General features: G+C 44.7%; 1 protein-coding gene across 2 annotated transcripts in view; it reads left to right on the forward strand.

Annotated features, from left to right (window-relative positions):
• GTF2IRD1 (GTF2I repeat domain containing 1) overlaps positions 1-20,550 on the forward strand; it is a 201,802-nt gene that overhangs the window by 71,657 nt on the left and 109,595 nt on the right. For both annotated transcript variants that reach the window (XM_069757450.1, XM_069757451.1), the window contains exon 2: positions 20,244-20,372. In XM_069757450.1, coding sequence (XP_069613551.1) covers positions 20,247-20,372 — 126 coding nt within the window. In that variant the 5' untranslated portion in view covers positions 20,244-20,246. The remainder of the gene's footprint in view (positions 1-20,243; positions 20,373-20,550) is intronic.

Genomic DNA, 20,550 nt, shown 5'->3' on the forward strand with positions numbered 1-20,550 from the left:
CACCACATACATGAACCCCGCCCCGGAGCACGAGAATCTCATTAACACAAAACTGAAAATAAAGATTAAATAACAACCATAAGACGGATTTCATCAACCAAGGTATCATTTTATTCAGTATAACAGCGCCGACCTGACACTGTGTGTAGGTTACTGTGCACAATCCTGCTGACAGGTTCACTTTAAAGGGAACCTGTCACCTGAATTTGGCAGGACCGTTTTTCGGTCATATGGGCGGAGTTTTCGGGTGTTTGATTCACCCTTTCCTTACCCGCTGGCTGCATGCTGGCCGCAATATTGGATTGAAGTTCATTCTCTGTCCTCCGTAGTACACGCCTGCGCAAGGCAATCCAATATTGTGGCCAGCATGCAGCCAGCGGGTAAGGAAAGGGTGAATCAAACACCCGAAAACTCCGCCCATATGACTGAAAACCGGTCCTGCCAAATTCAGGTGACAGGTTCCCTTTAAGTCTCCTCTTTGCCTTCTTTTTTGCAAGTTAAACATTCCCAGATCTTTTAACCGTTACTCATAGGACATACTTTGCAGTCTGCTCATTATTCTGGTTGCTCTTCTCTGAATTTGCTCCAGTTTGCAATGTATTTTTTAAAATGTGGTGTCGAGAATTGGACTGAGTATTCCAGATGAGGCCACGGTGGAGAAACATTTTTTTTCTGAAACTCAAAAAAAACTCAGTCCATTTTCTTGTATGTAAAAAATACCCTGACTTCTAATGATGCCTTAATGAAGAAAAGCACATATAAATTCCAGGCCATTGCTGAATATTATGTGATAACAACAAACAAACAATACAAAAATATAAAATAAGAAATAATAATTATTTGTCTCAGATAAAAATAAGAAATAATAATTTTTTTTGTCTATTGTTGGTGATCCTCACTTTGTACATACCGTAATTGTTTTCTTATTTTTTGTCACAACTCTGAACAGTGTAGCCAATCGCTGGATTCAATGGTGATGCTAATGTAATGCTGGACGCAATGATGCTGCTGAGCCCAATGATTGGATGCAGTGGTTACAATACTGTAATTGGGACTCCACCTCTGCAGCCTTTTAACAAAGTCCAGGGGCAGCAGTAAAGAGGCAGCACTGGATAAGTAAACCCCTCCAGTCATAATTTTTACACTTGGCAAGTCTATGGAATACAGTAGAGTTAAAGGGAACCTGTTAGGCAGGCGATTCATGCAGCATGAATGTCAGCCTACTGTAGCTGCATGATTATTATTATTGTTATAGCGCCATTTATTCCATGGCGCTTTACATGTGAGGAGGGGTATACATAATAAAAACAAGTACAATAATCTTAAGCAATACAAGTCATGACTGGTACATAAGAAGAGAGGACCCTGCCCGCGAGGGCTCACAATCTACAAGGGATGGGTGACAATACAGGAGGTGAGGGTAGAGCTGGCCGTGCAGCGGTTTGGTCGATCGGTGGTTACTGCAGGTTGTAGGCTTGTCGGAACCAGGGTTATTACTCTCTTAGAGTCTCCCTTTATACTGTCTACAAAGTACCCTTTATTATTCTCATTATAAAAGTATTGCAACCCCTGACAAAAATATACACAACACAAATAAAGTGCTCATGCCGAACCAGTGCTCATTAAAAGAATGGTTTGGTCTCACCCATCCGTAAAGTTCTGTCAGTAGTCAGATCCCAGATGACAGGAGCCTTGAAATGTATATGAAAGAAAGTGGGGTGGGATTTTATCACTCCCTGTCGTGCCCCTGCATAGCTCCCATCCTTACAAGGACGGTACCCAAATATGATCTGCTACTGACATCTCAACGTATATGTAGTTCTCTTCCCCAGTGAGGGGGATTCGTCAGGGGGATAGAAATATAAGGATAGTGGGTATGCCTGGATCCTGCAGTGGCAGGTGCCCAGTATCCTAAACGTGGTCAGTTGTAACACAAGAGAATGGCGCCATAATGAAACAGGGACATCCGCCCTCGGTGGCGCAAAAATGTAAGCAGTGTGCCAAGAGTGTGCAAAGCAGTCATCAAAGCAAAACGTGGCTACTTTGAAGAACCTAGAATATAAGACATAATTTCAGTTGTTTCACACTTTTTTGTTAAGTATATAATTCCACATGTGTTAATTCATAGTTTTGATGCCTTCAGTGTGAATGTACAATTTTCATAGTCATGAAAATACAGAAAAATCTTTAAATGAGAAGGTGTGTCCAAACTTTTGGTCTGTGCTGTATATATAACTATATATTTTTTTTTAATATCTATATCGAAATGCATAACTGATAAGGAGCATCTACTATATAATTGTCTAAGGGTCACTTCCGTCTTTCTGTCTGTCCTTCTGTCTGTCACGGATATTCATTGGTCGCGGCCTCTGTCATGGAAATCCAAGTCGCTGATTGGTCGTGGCAAAACGCCTACGACCGTTGCCACGACCAATCTGCGACGGGCACAGTCCGCCGGCAAAATGGACGCTCCTTCCTCCCCGCAGTCGGTGCCCGCTCCATAGTCCCCTCCAGTCAGTCCTCACACAGGGTTAATGGCAGCGTTAATGGACCGCATTATGCCGCGGTGTAACGCACTCTATTAACGCAGCTATTAACCCTCTGTGACCAACTTTTTACTATTGATGCTGTGTATTCAGCATCAATTGTAAAACGATCTAATGTTAAAAATAATAATAATAAAAAGAAAAGGTTATTCTCACCCTCCGATGTGCGCGCTGTCCTCGGCAGTGCAAGCGGCAGGTTCCGGTTCCAAAGATGCTATGCGAGAAGGACCTTCCATGACGTCACGGTCATGTGACCGCGACATCATCACAGGTCCTGCGCTCATACCAACCCTGGGACCGGAAGCTGTCGCGTGCACCGCACACAGGCGACAGCACTACAAGGGGCTTTCGGAAGGTGAGTATATGTTTATTTTTTATTTCAAGTCTTTTTTAACCACACATATAGTGCCTACATTGCTATATACTACGTGGGCTGTGTTACATACTGCGTGGGTTGCGTTATATACTACATGGCTGCTATGTACTACGTGGGCAGTGTTATATACTATGTGGGCAATGTTATATACTGCGTGGGCTGCGTTATATACTACATGGCTGCTATATACTGCGTGGGCAATGTTATATACTGTGTGGGCTGCGTTATATACTACGTGGCTGTGCTATATACTACGTGGGCAGTGTTATATACTATGTGGGCAATGTTATATACTGCGTGGGCAGTGTTATATACTGTTTGGCCTGTGTTATATACTGCGTGGCCACTGTTATATACTGCGTGGCCTGTATTAACGCATCGGGTATTCAAGAATATGTCGTGGCCTGTGCTATATACTATGTGGCTGCTATATACATACATATTCTACAATACCCGATGCGTTAGAATCGGGCCACCATCTAGTAAACTATAAAAACGTAGGGAGGGAGGAAGGAACAAAGAGGGAGAGGGAGGGAAAAAAGGATCACTAAATAAGGGGAAGACTAAATCATTAAACACCCTCAGGTGGAGGAGGGAGGAAGTAATCATGAAAGAAGTCCCCAGTCTGCCCTCTACTGGATACCAGAGACTAGTGTCTAAATCTTTTCAAGGGATAAGAAGAGAAGGTAATAGAGGAGCAGGCAGCTAATGAAATATTTCGGACATCTATCCCCATCAGTCAGGCAGCACTCTCCCTATTGGGTGCATATCATACTGACAGGACCATCCTTCTGAGAACATTTTTAAAACATTTTTTTTTTAGAAAAGATCTGTCATGAACTATAGACTATTAGATAAAAAAACCCAATAACCCTTTCCCATGTACAATGTTTTGTACATGGAACCCGAAGGACAGATGTGGTCATATGCTCCTCCATGGACCATTTTTGGGGCAGGAGAGCGGTACGGTCAGCGAGGAAGGCTTCACTGCAGGAGGAAAACCCGTATAATGACCCTATCGCATCTTTTATGCTTAAGATACAGTGGACAACTCCTATAGGATTCCTAGTCATGCAGATATTTACCACATTTCTAATATCAGGAGATGATCAAGTATTTTCGATTTTTTTTTTTTTACTGTATTTTATGTTTCTATTCTAATAATATCCACTCTACATTACAAATATTAATATATTAATATTACAAGTCTTTTCCCCCTCCCCCATAGTGCACACGGGCGCACACACACCCCTATGATATAGATCTCTCTGTTAATGAGATTTACCTGACAGAGCTGCAGTGAAACACACTTATTGATTTCTTCTTTAGGCCTTTGCAGCTTTCCACAGAGATTGTATGTTTTCAGGCTCTGTTTTCATTCCTCGGCTAGGCACTGGACGTCGGTGCCGCCTGAACACTTCAGTTACAGCAAAATCCACTTTGCTTTCTTGGAGGTCATTGCCAAGCAGTTGTGTCTGGTGGTTTTTCGTATGCAATAGCTCATAAGTGAAAATCTCTTTTTTTCTAGTTGAGGAGCTGGCTATGCATCACCCACTGGATGATGTTTTCTATAATGTATGACAGCTATAAGGATCTCTCTTGTCTTGCAATACCTCGATGTGAAGAAATTGGCCGCTCCTAGTGATGAGCGGACGTTCTCAGATAAGGTGTTATCTGTGCATGCTCAGGTGCTACTACAGTGTCTTCGGCGTGCTCGAAAAATATGTTCTACTCCCTGCGGCTTCATGTCTCACGGCTGTTTGACAGCCACAACACTTGCAGGGATTACCTAACAGGCAATCCCTGCATGTGTTGCGGCAGTTGAACAACCGCGAGACATGCAGCCGCGGAGACTCATGCATATTTTTTGAGCACAGCAAAGTCACTCTAGTAGCACCTGAGCATACACAAATAACACCTTATCTGAGATTGGTCACTCATCACTAGCCGCTACCCTTTTATGTCTAACTAGATGGTGGCCCGATTCTAACGCATCGGGTATTCTAGAATATGCATGTCCACGTAGTATATTGCACATCCCACATAGTATATTGCCCAACCACGTAGTATATTGCCCAGCGACGTAGTATATTGCCCAGCCACGTAGTATATTGCCCAGCCACGTAGTATATTGCCCAGCCACGTAGTATATTGCCCAGCCACGTAGTATATTGCCCAGCCACGTAGTATATTGCCCAGCAACGTAGTATATTGCCCAGCCACGTAGTATATTGCCCAGCAATGTAGTATATTGCCCAGCCACGTAGTATATTGCACAGCAATGTAGTATATTGCCCAGCCACGTAGTATATTGCACAGTCACGTAGTATGTAGTATATTGGTCAGCCACATAGCATATTGCCCAGTAATGTAGTATTTTGGCCAGTGACATAAAATAAAAAATAAACATATACTCACCTTAGTGCTGGCTCCTGTGTACGGTGCATGCGGCAACTTCCGGTGCCAGGGTTGGTATGACTATGAGCGCAGGACCTGTGATGACGTCGCGGTCACATGACCGTGACGTCATGGCAGGTCCTTCTCGCGCAGGCGCGCAGGACCTGTGATGACATCACGGTCACTTGACCGTGATGTCATGGCAGGTCCTTCTCCCATAGCATCCTGATTGGTCGTGGCAATGGTCGTGGGCGTTTTGCCACGACCAATCAGCGACTTGGATTCCATGACAGACAGAGGCCGCGACCAATGAATATCCGTGACAGAAAGACAGGCGGAAGTAACCCTTAGACAATTATATAGTAGGATGATTAAAGTTTCTAAGTGACTAAACATGCTGCTATGGCTTATCTGAGATGATATTTATGTTGCCTGTACTAATGTATACATCTCAGGACACACTCCACACTTGGGCCTAGGTGTCTGTTGCCTCTGAAGTTCAGAATACCTTTGCCTACTTCTTTTTTCTACCCAATAAAACAGAACAAAGCAGTGTACATGCAAAGATCATCAGTGGAATCTATAACAATACTGATTGATCCCCCATAACGTCAACTTGGACAAAGCCTTAGGTCAGTTTCACACCAGCATATTTCAGATCTACTGACACGAACTAACAGTATTATAGATTGCCATGACGATGTTGGTTTGGGTGTTGATACCAGCCATAGTTCAATACTCACACATTTCCTTTGAAATTTGAGATTGGGCTGTCTGGCCGGGAGGCTGTTGCTTGGCTGCTTTCAGGTTTTCAGACTGCACTGGGAGTGTCACGGTGCATGGTCTACAGAACAGCCAAGGATCTCCTGACCCAAACTCAACATCTCCATCCAGACAAGATAAGGCTGTCAAGCTCCAGTCAAAAGCCCCCGGGCCAGTCTGTGCATGACAGTCCATGCTTGGACCACAGCACATGGATGTTTGAATCTACTGATGAATGACAATTCTTCGAAACAATAATCGCCCAGTGTAACCAGGCTGCCAATAGCCTGACGCACGAGCAAAACATTTGGTCGTCATTAAAACTATTTACCATAATCCCTGCTTACAAATCATTCTTGCCATTTCTAAGAAAGACATCTGCTGCATACAACAATGACAGTTTATATGCACAGAACAATATATTACCTATCAGTCTCTGAGCATGGGAAGAACGGTCAACCTGTCTAAAAAGGCTATTCAGTTATTGCCGATCAGTTTCCATGTACCGGATTGTCAATTATTTAACAGTCGCCATCTCCTAGAGTAAACCCTTGTTAGATCATCTTTTTGCAAGTTTTATGATTGGTTCAAAGTCATTTGTAAGTGAATTATGAATTCACTGCATCAACTAGTCCAATATTCTCCGTTAGACCAGTGATGATTAGGCTAAGTCCAATTGTCATCTGTTTGAAACAGACCCATTTTTCAAAGGGAAGAAAAACGGATGGCCATTTAATCGATCTGTTTTTCATAGACTTCAATGTTTAAAAAATGGATTCTGTTACAGGTCTTTTTTTTTACCCATTTAAAAAAGTTGCAGCTCCCAACTAATTTATCCTGCTAAAATAACTGATTGCTTCTGGATCTGCTTCAAATGCATGATTTCTGAAATATGAACTCAGCCTTATACTTCTGCACAGGGCAACTCAGTAGCCCATTGGCAGGGGCTGGCTGGCACTTTTCAACCTGGGGGGCAATCACAAGGCGGTGGCCCTCCTTTTCCCTGCTTATATCTGGTCACTGCATTAAAGTAGCAGAGATAATAGGCTTTAAAAACAGGCTGGTACACAGATATGGGAACAGAACGGAGCTTGCTGCATAGATATGGTAGCAGAACCAAGCTTACTCCAGAGATATGGTAGCAGAATCGAGCTTACTCCAGAGATATGGGAACAGAACGGAGCTTACTTCAGAGATATGGGAACAGAATGGAGCTTACTTCAGAGATATGTAAGCAGAACAGAGCTTACTACAGAGATATGGGAGCAGAACCGAGCTTACTCCGGAGACATGGGAGCAGAACCAAGCTTACTACAGAGATAAGGGAACAGAACCGAGCTTACTGCAGAGATATGGCAGCAGAACCGAGCTTACTCCAGAGATATGGGAACAAAACAGAGCTTACTACAGAGATATGTGAGCAGAACAGAGTTACTACAGAGATATGGGAGCAGAACCGAGCTTACTACAGAGATATGGGAGCAGAACCGAGCTTACTACAGAGAAATGGGAGCAGAACAAAGCTTACTACAAAGATATGGGAACAGAACTGAGCTTACTGCAGAGATAAGGGAGCAGAACCAAGCTTACTACAGAGATATGGGAGCAGAAACGAGCTTACTACAGAGAAATGGGAGTAGAACCGAGCTTACTATAGAGATATGGGAGCAGAACCAAGCTTACTACAGAGATATGGGAACAGAACCGAGCTTACTGCAGAGATATGGGAGCAGAACAGAGCTTACTACAGAGATATGGGAGCAGAACCGAGCTTACTCCAGAGATATGGGAGCAGAACCGAGCTTACTACAGAGATAAGGGAACAGAACCGAGCTTACTATAGAGATATGTGAGCAGAACCGAGCTTACTGCAGAGATATGGGAACAGAACCGAGCTTACTGCAGAGATATGGGAGCAGAACCGATCTTACTCCAGAGATATGGGAACAGAACAGAGCTTACTACAGAGATATGTGAGCAGAACAGAGCTTACTACAAAGAAATGGGAGCAGAACCGAGCTTACTATAGAGATATGGGAGCAGAACCAAGCTTACTACAGAGATATGGGAGCAGAACTGAGCTTACTACAGAGATATGGGAGCAGAACAGGGCTTACTACAGAGATATGGGAGCAGAACCGAGCTTACTGCAGAGATAAGGGAGCAGGACCAAGCTTAATGCAGAGATATGGGAGCAGAATCGAGCTTACTACAGAGATAAGGGAGCAGAACCGGGCTTACTAGAGAGATAAGGGAGCAGGAGCAAGCTTACTACAGAGATATGGGAGCAGAACCAAGCTTACTGCAGAGATATGGGAGCAGAACCGAGCTTACTACAGAGATATGGGAGCAGAACCGAGCTTACTACAGAGATATGGGAGCAGAACCGAGCTTACTACAGAGATATGGGAGCAGAACCAAGCTTACTGCAGAGATATGGGAGCATAACTGAGCTTACTACAGACATAAGGGAGCAGAACCGAGCTTAATAAGTCTACTACATGGAACCAAGCCTGCTACATAGAAGCTGGAGCAGAACCGAGATTACGACTTACATACGGTACCATAATACAGATTACTACATTGATACAGTACCAGAACCAAGCTTACTGCTTAGATATGGTGCTATAACGGAGCATACTTACAAACATACATACAACAATAAGGCTACAAAGTGCCTAGTAATATCACCACTACACAGTGAATAGATAATATAATATCACCATTACCTCTACATGAAACTACACTCTATACAAAGACCAGTGATGCCACCATACACTCTTTGACAGGATGTCGTTTAGGTTAAGAAAATAAATTGTCATCAATGCAGAAATATTGATCAGTGAATGGACACAGAATGGGCAGATTTTGGTAAGACAAAAGTTTTGATGTCCACAGAAAGTAATGTGATATTCAAGCAAATAATTAACTTAAAATACAAATATATGTTGCATAACATTGGTGAATGAAGTTGTGGTGCTATTAGAGTCATATTTAATATTTTGTGTAACTTCCATGAGCTTGAAGGACTGCATCCATGCGGTTCAACAATGATTCATACAATTTTTTAATGAAGTCATCAGGAATAGCAAAGAATGCAGTCTTAGGCTACGTTCACATTAGCGTTGCGTCGGGCGCAGCCGCGGCGACGCATGCATCATGCACCCCTATATTTAACATGGGGGCACATGGACATGCGTTGTCTTGCGTTTTGTGATGCATGCGTCATTTTTGGCGCAAGCGTCAGGGCGCAGAGGACGCAGCAAGTTGCATTTTTTTGCATCCAAAAGCAAGCCAAAAATGGACGCATGCGTCACAAAACCGTGCGTTTTTGCATGCGTTTTGCATGCGTTGTGCGTTGCGTCACCGACGCAACACACAACAACGCAAATGTGAACGTAGCCTTACATGCCTCCCAGAGTTCATCTAGATTCTGTGGTTTTGTCTTCCAAGCTTCCTCTTTCATCCTACCCCAAACATGCTCAATGATGTTCATGTCTGGTGACTGGGCTGGCCAGTCCTTGAGCACCTTGATCTTTTTTGCCTGGAGGAACTTTGTTGTAGAGATGGATGTATGAGATGGAGCACCATCCTGCTGCAGAATTTGACCCCTTTTATGATTTGGAATATAAGAGGTAGCTAATACTTCTTGATATTTTAGGCTATTGATATTGCCTTCCACCTTGCAAACGTTTTGCACACCCCCATACTGAATGTAACCCCACACCATGATCTTTCCACCACCAAATTTAACTGTTTTCTGGGTGTATTTTGGAGCGATACGGGCTCCAGTAGGTCTCCTGCAGTATTGGCCATTCTGTGTCCGTTAACTGATCAATATTTCTGCATTGATGCCAATTTATTTTCGTAACTTAAACCACATTTTAGAGGGTTTCAACTTTCAAAAGAATAATTTATACAACCAATGGATGAATTTAACGTCAGGTTATAAGCTTTTATTTACATAACATGGATAAGCGACATAACTTCTGTTAGGGAGTGTACACCTTTTACTACTTGAAGACACAAAAGAGAATAGTAAAACCAAAAACACTCAGTTTGAAAAAATGTTGCAGTAATCCGCAAGTGCTAGTAAAAGATGTAAAAAACAGGGTATTTGGTTGATACGTTTTTTGCAAAAAATGTATACTAAGCTGCTCTACCAATCTTCACGGTATACCCTTATCAGAGCTCTGATAAGGGTATACCGTGAAGATTGGTAGAGCAGCTTAGTATACATTTTTTGCAAAAAACGTATCAACCAAATACCCTGTTTTTTACATCTTTTACTAGCACTTGCGGATTACTGCAACATTTTTTCAAACTGAGTGTTTTTGGTTTTACTATTCTCTTTTGTGTCTTCAGGTTTCTTGGTGGTGTGTGAACATGATCATACAGACTTGTTCACTGTGCAAGTAGCCCATGTGTTCCTGTTTCCACCGTTTACTACTTGTATACTACAATACTGATCATTAATTTAAAAAAATCACAATACTGAGTGCCATTGTATACAGGAACTCTGTATTTACTGTCAGTGTAAAGATAATAGTGATCACTGGTGACATTATACACAGGAGATCTGTATAAGGTGTCGGTGTACAGGTAATACAGTGATCACCACTGCGAGTGACATTATACACAGGTGCTTTGTATATAATATACAGTGTATAGTGTCAGTGTATAGATAATACACTGACTCACTAGTGACGTCTCTAGCTGAAGTCCTTCATCTTTGCTTTTCATTTTCATCCAGCACAGACCGCCGTCACTTCTTCCAGCCAGGACTCGTCTCTGCGCAAAATAAAACAGTTACCTAGAGCACGGCTTCCAGAGCACATTCCCCACTTTTTCCCTTTCTTCTACACTACACATCTGAATACAGAGGTGCACCCACAATCAATATATAATTGGTTATTATGCAACCTCATAGATTGTAAGCTTGTGAGAAGGGCCCTCATTCCTTTTGGTATCTGTTGATCTATGTGCTTATTGTTATGCTTAATGTCCATGGTCTGTACAAGTCCCCTCTAAAATGTAAAGTGTTGCAGAATATGTTGGCACTATAGAAATAAATTATAATTATTATTTATTATTATTAACCCACCATTCCAAATATAAATTATAATCCACCACTGTGCACCCACTAACTATAAATAGCCACTTTCCCCATTTAATATATAAATTGATTAGCACCTGTTCTCTTTCCCCTAATTCATTACCAGTCACTTCATCCTCAACGCCCCCCACTATGTACCTACCACTCTAACCCTAAAGGTACCTTCACACTGAGCAACTTTACAACGAGAACGACAACGATCCGTGACGTTGCAGCGTCCTGGATAGCGATCTCGTTGTGTTTGACACGCAGCAGCGATCAAGATCCTGCTGTGACATCGCTGGTCGTAGCTGAAAGTCCAGAACTTTATTTGGTCATCAGGTCGGCATGATTCGTCATGTTTGACAGCAAAAGCAACGATGCCTGCAATGTTTTTTCATGGAGCGAACAACCAGCGAGAACGATAAGTACGTCACTGGATCGCTCCTGCATCGTTCTGGAGCTGCAGTGTTTGACATCTCTACAGCAACCTAAACAGCGACGCTCCAGCGATCTAGTTTAGGTCGGATCGTTGTCTATATCGCTGGAGCGTCGCTAAATGTGACGGTACCTTAACCCCGATTCATTATAGTTACATGCTCCTCCTGCCCAATTCATTGTCATGTCTTTCTCTCCCACCCTCTATTCATTATCAACTGCTCTACCCCACATTCAATACATCATTTACTCCCCCACCCTTAAAATTCATTATTTGTTCTTCCCCTAGATCATCATTTGCTCTCCCCACCCCCTCTTCAATTAAATTGCTGTCCCCTGTCCCTCACACTGAATTCATCATTTGCAGTCCCCCCACTTTAATTTGAAGTCCCCTTACTTCATTTATTGCAGTCCCCTATCACCCCTCTCACTTCACCTGCAGTGCCCCTTCATCATTTGCAGCCCTGTTGTGAATTCTGTTGTCGGGCTCCCTCCTGTGGTCATGAATGGTACTTCGGCTGGTTCTGTCCATGGACTTCCTCTGGTGGGTGTTTCTGAGTTTCACAGGTGACGAGGTTAATTCGTTAGCTGCTGCTCTATTTAACTCCACTTAGATCTTTGCTCCATGCCACCTGTCAATGTTCCAGTATTGGTCTGTTCACTCCTGGATCGTTCTTGTGACCTGTCTTCCCATCAGAAGCTAAGTTCCAGCTTGTATTTCTTTGGTTTGCTATTTTTCTGTCCAGCTTGCTTTTTAATTTGTTGTCTTGCTTGCTGGTAGCTCTGGGACGCAGAGGGAGCGCCTCCGCACCGTGAGTCGGTGCGGAGGGTCTTTTTGCGCCCTCTGCGTGGTCTTTTTGTAGGTTTTTGTGCTGACCGCAAAGTAACCTTTCCTATCCTCGGTCTGTTCAGTAAGTCGGGCCTCACGTTGCTAAATCTATTTCATCTCTGTGTTTGTATTTTCATCTTTACTCACAGTCATTATATGTGGGGGGCTGCCTTTTCCTTTGGGGAATTTCTCTGAGGCAAGGTAGGCTTTATTTTTCTATCTTCAGGGCTAGCTAGTTTCTTAGGCTGTGCCGAGTTGCATAGGGAGCGTTAGGCGCAATCCACGGCTATTTCTAGTGTGTTTGATAGGTTTAGGGATTGCGGTCAGCAGAGTTCCCACGTCCCAGAGCTCGTCCTTATTATCAGTAACTATCAGGTCATTCCGTGTGCTCTTAACCACCAGGTCCATTATTGTCCTGACCACCAGGTCATAACACAGCCCCCTATCCCCCTTCCATTTAATCATGAGCAGTCCCACCTCAGGCACACTTCATCATGTGCAGTCTTGCAGTCTCCTTCCTCCCACTTCATCATGTGCAGTCCCCATTACCCACCCATTTCATCATGTGCAGTCCCCTTACCCCACCACTTCATCATGTGCAGTCCATCTTACCCCTCACTTTATCATGTGCAGTCCCCATTACCCCCCACTTCATGTGTAGTTCACCTTACCCCCCACTTCATCATGTGCAGTCCCCCTTAACCCCCAATTCATCATATGCAGTCCCCCTTACTCCCTCCCACTTCATCATGTGCAGTCCCCCTTACCCCCCACTTCATGTGCAGCCCCACTCTCCCTTAATCATGCGCAATCCCCCTTACCCCCACATCATCATGTGCGGCCCCATTCCACAATATACAGCCCCACTCTCCCCACTTCATCATGTGCAGTCTCCTTTATCCACTAAAGTCCATCATATCCAGCCCTACTCCCCCTTCATCATGTGCAGCCCCACTCCATCATGTACAGCCCCACTCAACCTTAATCATGTGCAGCCCCACTTACCCCCTCACTCCATCATGTGCAGTCTCCTTTAACCCCCAAATTCCATCATGTGCAGTCTCCTTAACCCCCCTCCCCCACTTAATCACTTGCAGTTACCTACCATTAAATTTACTTTATAAAGAAAACAAAAAAGTTTTTCATACTTACCTCACCAGTTGCTCCCCTGCCGCACCTCTCTGCTTCTAGCTTTCGGGACATGTCGGCGCATGTGTGATGATGCCATCGCGCATGCTCGACACCTAACCTGGAAGTATAGCGAACATGAAGGGAGCAGAAGCTGTGCAGCCATCAAGGTGACAGCCAAGCATAGCTCCCGGGCCCAGCGCAGACGTGTGCGCTAACTTTGATGCGGCTGTGTCTGCTTCCGACCACGTCACAGTACAGCGGACATGGCTGCGCACAATTTGCTGTGTGGCTGTAGCCAACACCAGGCATCCGGCCCTGAACAGCTACTGGGGGAGTGGCCCGGGGGGCATTTGCCTCTTTGCCACCTGGGCCAGTCAGCCCCTGCCCATTGGTTAGCATTCCATGGATAGGTCATCAATACGTTGTGACTGTACAACCCCTTAAGTTGCATACAAAGAATTGTACCTTACAGCAAGTTGAACCTAGATATATGGAAACTCAGCGTTAAAACCCTTCCTGGCATGTGATGTACACATGTACCACACGCCGGTTGAAGGTGTATGGAGCGGACTTATGAGCTGAGCCTACAGGAGACCTGGCAGATGCCGGTTGCTTTATACAGCATCTGCCTGTAACAGCAGCAATTAGAGCCAAGTTCCGAACACTGCTGTTACTCCTTAAATGCCACTGTCAATCTCTGACAGCATAGGCCAGGGGGCATGCCACGGCAGGCACCCATCGCTTAACCCAGGTCTCCTCCCCATCATGATGCAAATGCAGGAGGTCGATGGGCTGCCATGACATTTGGATGCTTTACTAGCTGTATACTACAAGTCAGAGGCATAGCTAGGGTTTTGGTTCAGGGGGGGCGAAGCTTCTGAGTGGGCCCCTAACCAGGTAAGCTTGATTACAATTCGGTGACGTGCCCTAATAGTGGAGCAGAACCTCAGCAGATGACCGCGCTGTTACTGAAGATAATCTCTATATAAAGACCAACATGGATATTACCGCCATATGGTCAGTGGTAGATACCAGCCCTACAGAGTATATAAGAGATCACAGCACAGTTACAGATAATGACTTACCGCTGACGTTCTTTATGATGGAATCGTCACTTTTCCCATCTTTTCCATCTGGCCCAGACCGACATGACAACTTCTTCCAGCCATGACCCGTCTGCAGAGATTACAAGAAAGACACGTTTCACTTCTCACATTCCAGCCATCACCATCTATTCCCAACCTGCACAAACTCCTCATCCTGCTGATATCCCAATACTGAGCCCAGGGCCGGCGTCAGCACCCGGCGTACCCGGGCAAATGCCGGGGCCCTGGCGAGATGGGGGGGGGGGCCCATTTACAGTGCGCAGCTGCAGCCGAAATACTCACCTCTGGGAGTCGGGACCGTCTGTCACCATGGATACGCAGCCAGAGTCACTTCCGGGCCGTGCCTGCTGCTGGGACTGAGTTTCACACAGCTGCCTGCAATACTCACCAGTCACCGCCGGCGCCGCCATCACCATGGATACGAGTCACTTCCGGGCCGGCGGCGGCGGTCGCTCTGTCCTGACACTTCCGGCTGCTGTAATCCACGCGTCCACCATCCAGGAGTCCAGCGGCAGCGCAGGTGCAGTGGCAGCGCCAAGAAGAAAGACGAGCGGAGCAGGAGGCAGGAGCAGCAGTCAGGTGCACGGACGGTGCACTCGGTCCCAGGCGCAGGCTGTGTCCCCAATGGAAACAACGGCGAGTGAGTGAGTCTTCCTCCAAGTTCATGGACCTGGTCCCAATGCATTGCGGGGATGGGGGGGTCTTTATGGCAGCCTGCTGTGAGCCAGGCCTGGTTGACTAGTCCTAGCCTAGACTGTCTATACTAAATGGCTGGCAGTCTGTGCGCTATATACTACGTGGGTTGTGCTATATACTGCGTCTGCGTGGGCTGTGCTATACACTACGTGAGCTGTGCTATATACTACGTAGCTGAGCAATATATTACGTGGCTGGGCAATATACTACGTGGCTTCGTTATATACTGTGTGAGCTGTGCTATATACTATTGAGCTGTGCTATATACTACGTGGGATGTGCTATATACTACGTAGCTGTGCAATATACTACGTAGCTGTGCAATATACTACGTGGCTGTGCTATATACTATGTGGCTGTCCTATATACTACATGGATGTGCTATATACTACGTGGCTTGGCAATATACTACGTGGCTCTGTTATATACTATGTGGGCTGTGTTATATACTACGTGGCCTGTGTTATATAATACGTGGGCTGGGCTATATACTGCGTGGGCTGGGCTATACACTGGGTGGGCTTTGCTATACACTGCGTGGGCTGTGCTATATAATATGTGGGCTGTGTTATACAGTGCGTGGGCTGTGCTATATACTACGTGGGCTGTGTTATACACTGCGTGGGCTGTGCTATATACTATGTGGGCTGTGTTATATACTACGTGGCTGTGCTATATACTACATGGCTGTGCTATATGCTACGTGGCTGTTATATGCTACATGGCTGTGCTATATGCTACGTGGGCTGTGTTATATGCTACGTGGGCAGTGTTATATGCTACCTGGCTGTGGTATATTTCTCTGCTGTATCTGTGCATCATGAATCGTGGTATGTGTTAAAGAGGGGGGCCCACTGAGGCTCTTTCGCCCGGGGCCCACAAAAACCTGGAGCCGGCCCTGACTGAGCCGCTGCTGCCGTATGTGTCCCTATTACTGACCCCTGATACCCAAATACTGAGCTGCTGCTGCCGTATGTGTCCTTATTACTGCCCATGATACCCCAATACTGAGCCACTGCTGCCGTATGTGTCCCTATTACTGCCCCTGATACCCAAATACTGAGCTGCTGCTGCCGTATGTGTCCCTATTACTGCACCTGATACCCCGATACTGAGCCGCTGCTGCCGTATGTGTCCCTATTACTGCACCTGATACCCCGATACTGAGCTGCTGCTGCCGTTTGTGTCCCTATTACTGCACCTGATACCCCAATACTGAGCCGCTGCTGCCGTATGTGTCCCTATTACTGCACCCCGATACTGATCCATAACCTTTCCCTCACGTTGTCACACCACGTCCAACTTACTCTGTATGGAAGGGGTGTTTGTGCTCTCCATAGCCTTGAGCTCCAGATGTTGCAGAAATATCCAGAGGGAGTTTGCTAAGGCCTCATACCACCTAACCACCAAGCACAGCTTGTACTAGCTTCTGCTAGCAGCTCACTGCACTTTTAACTACCCTAGGAACTGTCACTAATGAACTCTTTCACTAACTGATTAAACTAGGAAGTGATTGCCTTTTTATTGGCCCTAACCCTCCCACTTTGGACTGGACCAATCATTAATTGTCTCTTTACTCTGTCTGCCCCAGCAATCTGTCGCTGGACAAACATATCCTTTCACATACATAACTACATTCACTATCTTCTACCAGTATGCACTAAGCATATTACACTTACGATGCCTAGCACTGTCTAATCTGCTCTATGTCCTAAAGTGTAAATTATATCATATACTTTCCCTGCACCTGAGCTGAGTGCAGGTTACTCACATTAGGCATTACTTTTACAGTATTTACATAGCAGCATCAGTACCTTTCAACACTATATATTAGTTGCAATACATATTTCAATATACTACTTTAGGGGTAGAGGTGTATGATTTCTCTTGTTACACTCTTACACCACCTATTGAAAGTAGCAATCCTAAGGATCAGTATTGACCCTTTAACAAGCCTTGCAATATGACTCAGGATAAAAGCCAAACCAGAATCTCAATTTGCAGGAATGGTATTTCAGGGTGTTGCTCCTCATCAGTGCAAAGTATGAGATCTAATTTGGCTGTCATTAAGACCAAAATAGGTTGAAATACTAAAAAAACTCTCTCTAAGGTGATGCCTAAGTATCAGTATGTACTAAACTGATAACTAACCAAGCAACAACTAACTCAATAAATCAGTCCTGTTTCATATTCATTTAGTTAGTATTGAACATTCCTGAAATTTTGAATAAGACGCGGCCACCGCCTTTCAGGGCTTATCTACAGCATTCTATATTGCTGCAGCTAAGCCCCCGGTCCGACCTGCAAGTGAAGAAAAATAAGTTTTATTATACTCACCCGGGGGGCGGTCCGGTCCGATGGGTGTCACAGATCCGGGTCCGGTGCTTCCCATCTTCTTGTGACGCCGCTCTCCTGCTTCTTCGCTCCCCGGTATTGCGCTCCTGCGCAGGCGTACTTCTCTGCCCTGTTGTGGGCAGAGTAAAGTGCTGCAGTTTGCAGACGCTGGGCCTCTTTGATCTTTCCCAGCGCCCGCGCACTGCAGTACTTTACTCTGCCCTCAACAGGGCAGAGAAGTACGCCTGCGCAGGAGCGCCAATGCAGGAAACGATGAAGAAGCAGGAGGGCAGCGTCACAAGAAGATAGGAGGCGCCAGACCCAGACCTGCGACACCCATCGGACTGGATCGTACAGGACCGCCCCCCGGTGAGTATGATATAACTTATTTTTCTTCTTTTGCAGGTCGGACCAGGGGCTTATATACTCCATTATAGAATGCTGTAGATAAGCCCTGAAAGGCAATGGCCGCATCTTATAGCGGCAAAATCTGCTGACAGGACCTCTGAAGTGGTAGTTTCAGAAATACTGCTAGTGCCCCGGGCGTCAGTAGAAAGACAGCGAGAGCTTAGGGAGATAAATAAGTGGCTTAGAAATTGGTACAGGATGGAAATGTTTGGGTTCATGGAGAACTGGGCTGAATTCTCTGTCGGCTACTGGCTCTGCAGTAGGGATAGGCTGCACCTCAATGGGGAGGGTGTAGCTGTGCTGGGGGAGGAGCTTTTAAACTAGGATCTGGGGAGGTGGGAGGTTAGCTGTGCAAATAAGGGTATAGATAGAGTTAACAGAGAGAGTTCTGGACTTCAGCTTCTCTCCTTGTTCCCAGAAAAAAAATTCAAGGACCCTTCACCTGCTTCTAACTTTGTTATTGGTACCGATTTGTACCATAACCGCTGGGGTTACCCCCCAACCCCTCCCTGCAATCTGATCCACAGTATGCCGAACCCGAGACCCGGCAGACAACACACTGTTTTGCACTCATGGTCTCGGCGGCAGATGACCATAATTATAGAGTCCCTACCACCATCATCTGTCTTTACTACACTCCTATTTCCCTCCTTCCTACAGCTGTCGTTTTCCTGGTTGCTAAGAGCAATGTCCTGCTATAGTGATCCCAGTCCTGGGCTTGCATTCCTAATATCAGCCAAAAAGACATTTGCTAGGTTGTGCCAGATCAGGACTTGGCTCCCTGGTACATTTCCCCATGCCCCTTCTTCAGTGTCACAGCTACCTACTTCTGGGTCCTGATCTTCCCCACATCCACTCTCCTCCATATCACTGGTCCCAGTCAGTGAGCTCTAATCTCCTCTCCAGGTTTGCAATGCTCTTGGGTGTTGCAAGCTGCATATTTAGATCCATTACCGAGCGCAGATATTTTCACCCTCAAACGGCTGTTCAAGGCATGCATGCATACAGCGAAGCCACTGTGAGCCCTGCCTCGGGCTTTTCAAAGTATGTTGTGTCTGGACCCAACAGCATTTCATAGAAAGAATCTTCAATAACACAGCCATGGACTGATTCATGCTATTCATCATCCAGGCAAAATTAATCTAATGCCAGGTTGGCTGGAGCTGTTGATGTGTGCTACTGGCGTGATGCCACTGCAGCCTGTAAACAATCAGTGGAGCAAAGGTGGAATAAACTATCCTGTTGTTTTATGACAATAAGGGTATGTGCACACGTTGCAGATTGGCCGCTGTGGATTCGCAGCTGTTTTTACAGTACCATGTAAACCTATGCAAAACCAAATCCGCAGTGCACATGCTGCGGAAAATACCACACGGAAACGCTGCGTTGTATTTTCCGCAGCATGTCAATTCTTTGTACGGATTCCGCAGCGTTTTACACCTGCTCCTCAATAGGAATCCGCAGGTGTAAAACCGAAGGTGAAATCCGCACAAAAACCGCAAGAAATACGCGGTTAATTTTTCAAAAACGGTGTGGAAAAATCCACAACGTGGGCACATAGCCTTATTAAGCCAGGGGATACAAAATATTTATGTATATGCCTGTACTAAAACTTCTTGGCAATTAGAACTAATAGCTTTACCGTTACACTTTTCTTCTGTTTCTCATTTGTTTTTCCTTTGTATGTTTTAACAATAATGTTATTAATAACTGTGGATTACTTTCATGAGCAACACAAGATAACACAAATATTTCATTTTCTCTTTGTTGGTAATATAAAAACATTGCAATACAAAGCCCACACCAAGAGCTGAAAGTGTGTAAATTCAATTTTAAGGAATATATTTTCTTCTAAAATATGATATATGAAACACTTAATGGTATATGTTGGTTTTGTGCATTTGTAAACAGAGATTTCTATCATATATTATGTACAACAAAAGCCCTTATTAAATGCTGAATGTTTAGATTTATATACATACATTGTTAAGTGTAATATATCTTCTACCCTTTTTGAGCACTCTTTATTGACATTTTCACACAAATATTGTCGCAAGGAAGTTGCTCTGACATTAGATCCAGTCTGAAGTACGGTAGTTTAAATGCTATTATAATTCTCTTCTAGAATATGGCATTTGCAGGAAAGCAGTATGAAGGACCAGTGAACGACTCTAAATCTGATATGTGGATTTCAAATGTTTCTAATGGAAAAGATGAAATTATCACAAGCCTTGTCTCTGCCTTAGACTCAATGGTAAGTGCCTTGTTATTATATAATGTGATATAATTATCAATGTACAATGGAAGCAAAGCTCTTGTTATTATAAACATTGTTGGACATGGTTTACATCTTCTATGTTCACTTAAAGGGGTATTCTCATCTCCAAGATCCTATCCCAATATGTAGTAGGTGTAATAATAATAGTATTAGC

Source organism: Ranitomeya imitator, chromosome 3 (genome assembly GCF_032444005.1).
Source record: "Ranitomeya imitator isolate aRanImi1 chromosome 3, aRanImi1.pri, whole genome shotgun sequence".
Lineage (NCBI taxonomy): Eukaryota > Metazoa > Chordata > Amphibia > Anura > Dendrobatidae > Ranitomeya > Ranitomeya imitator.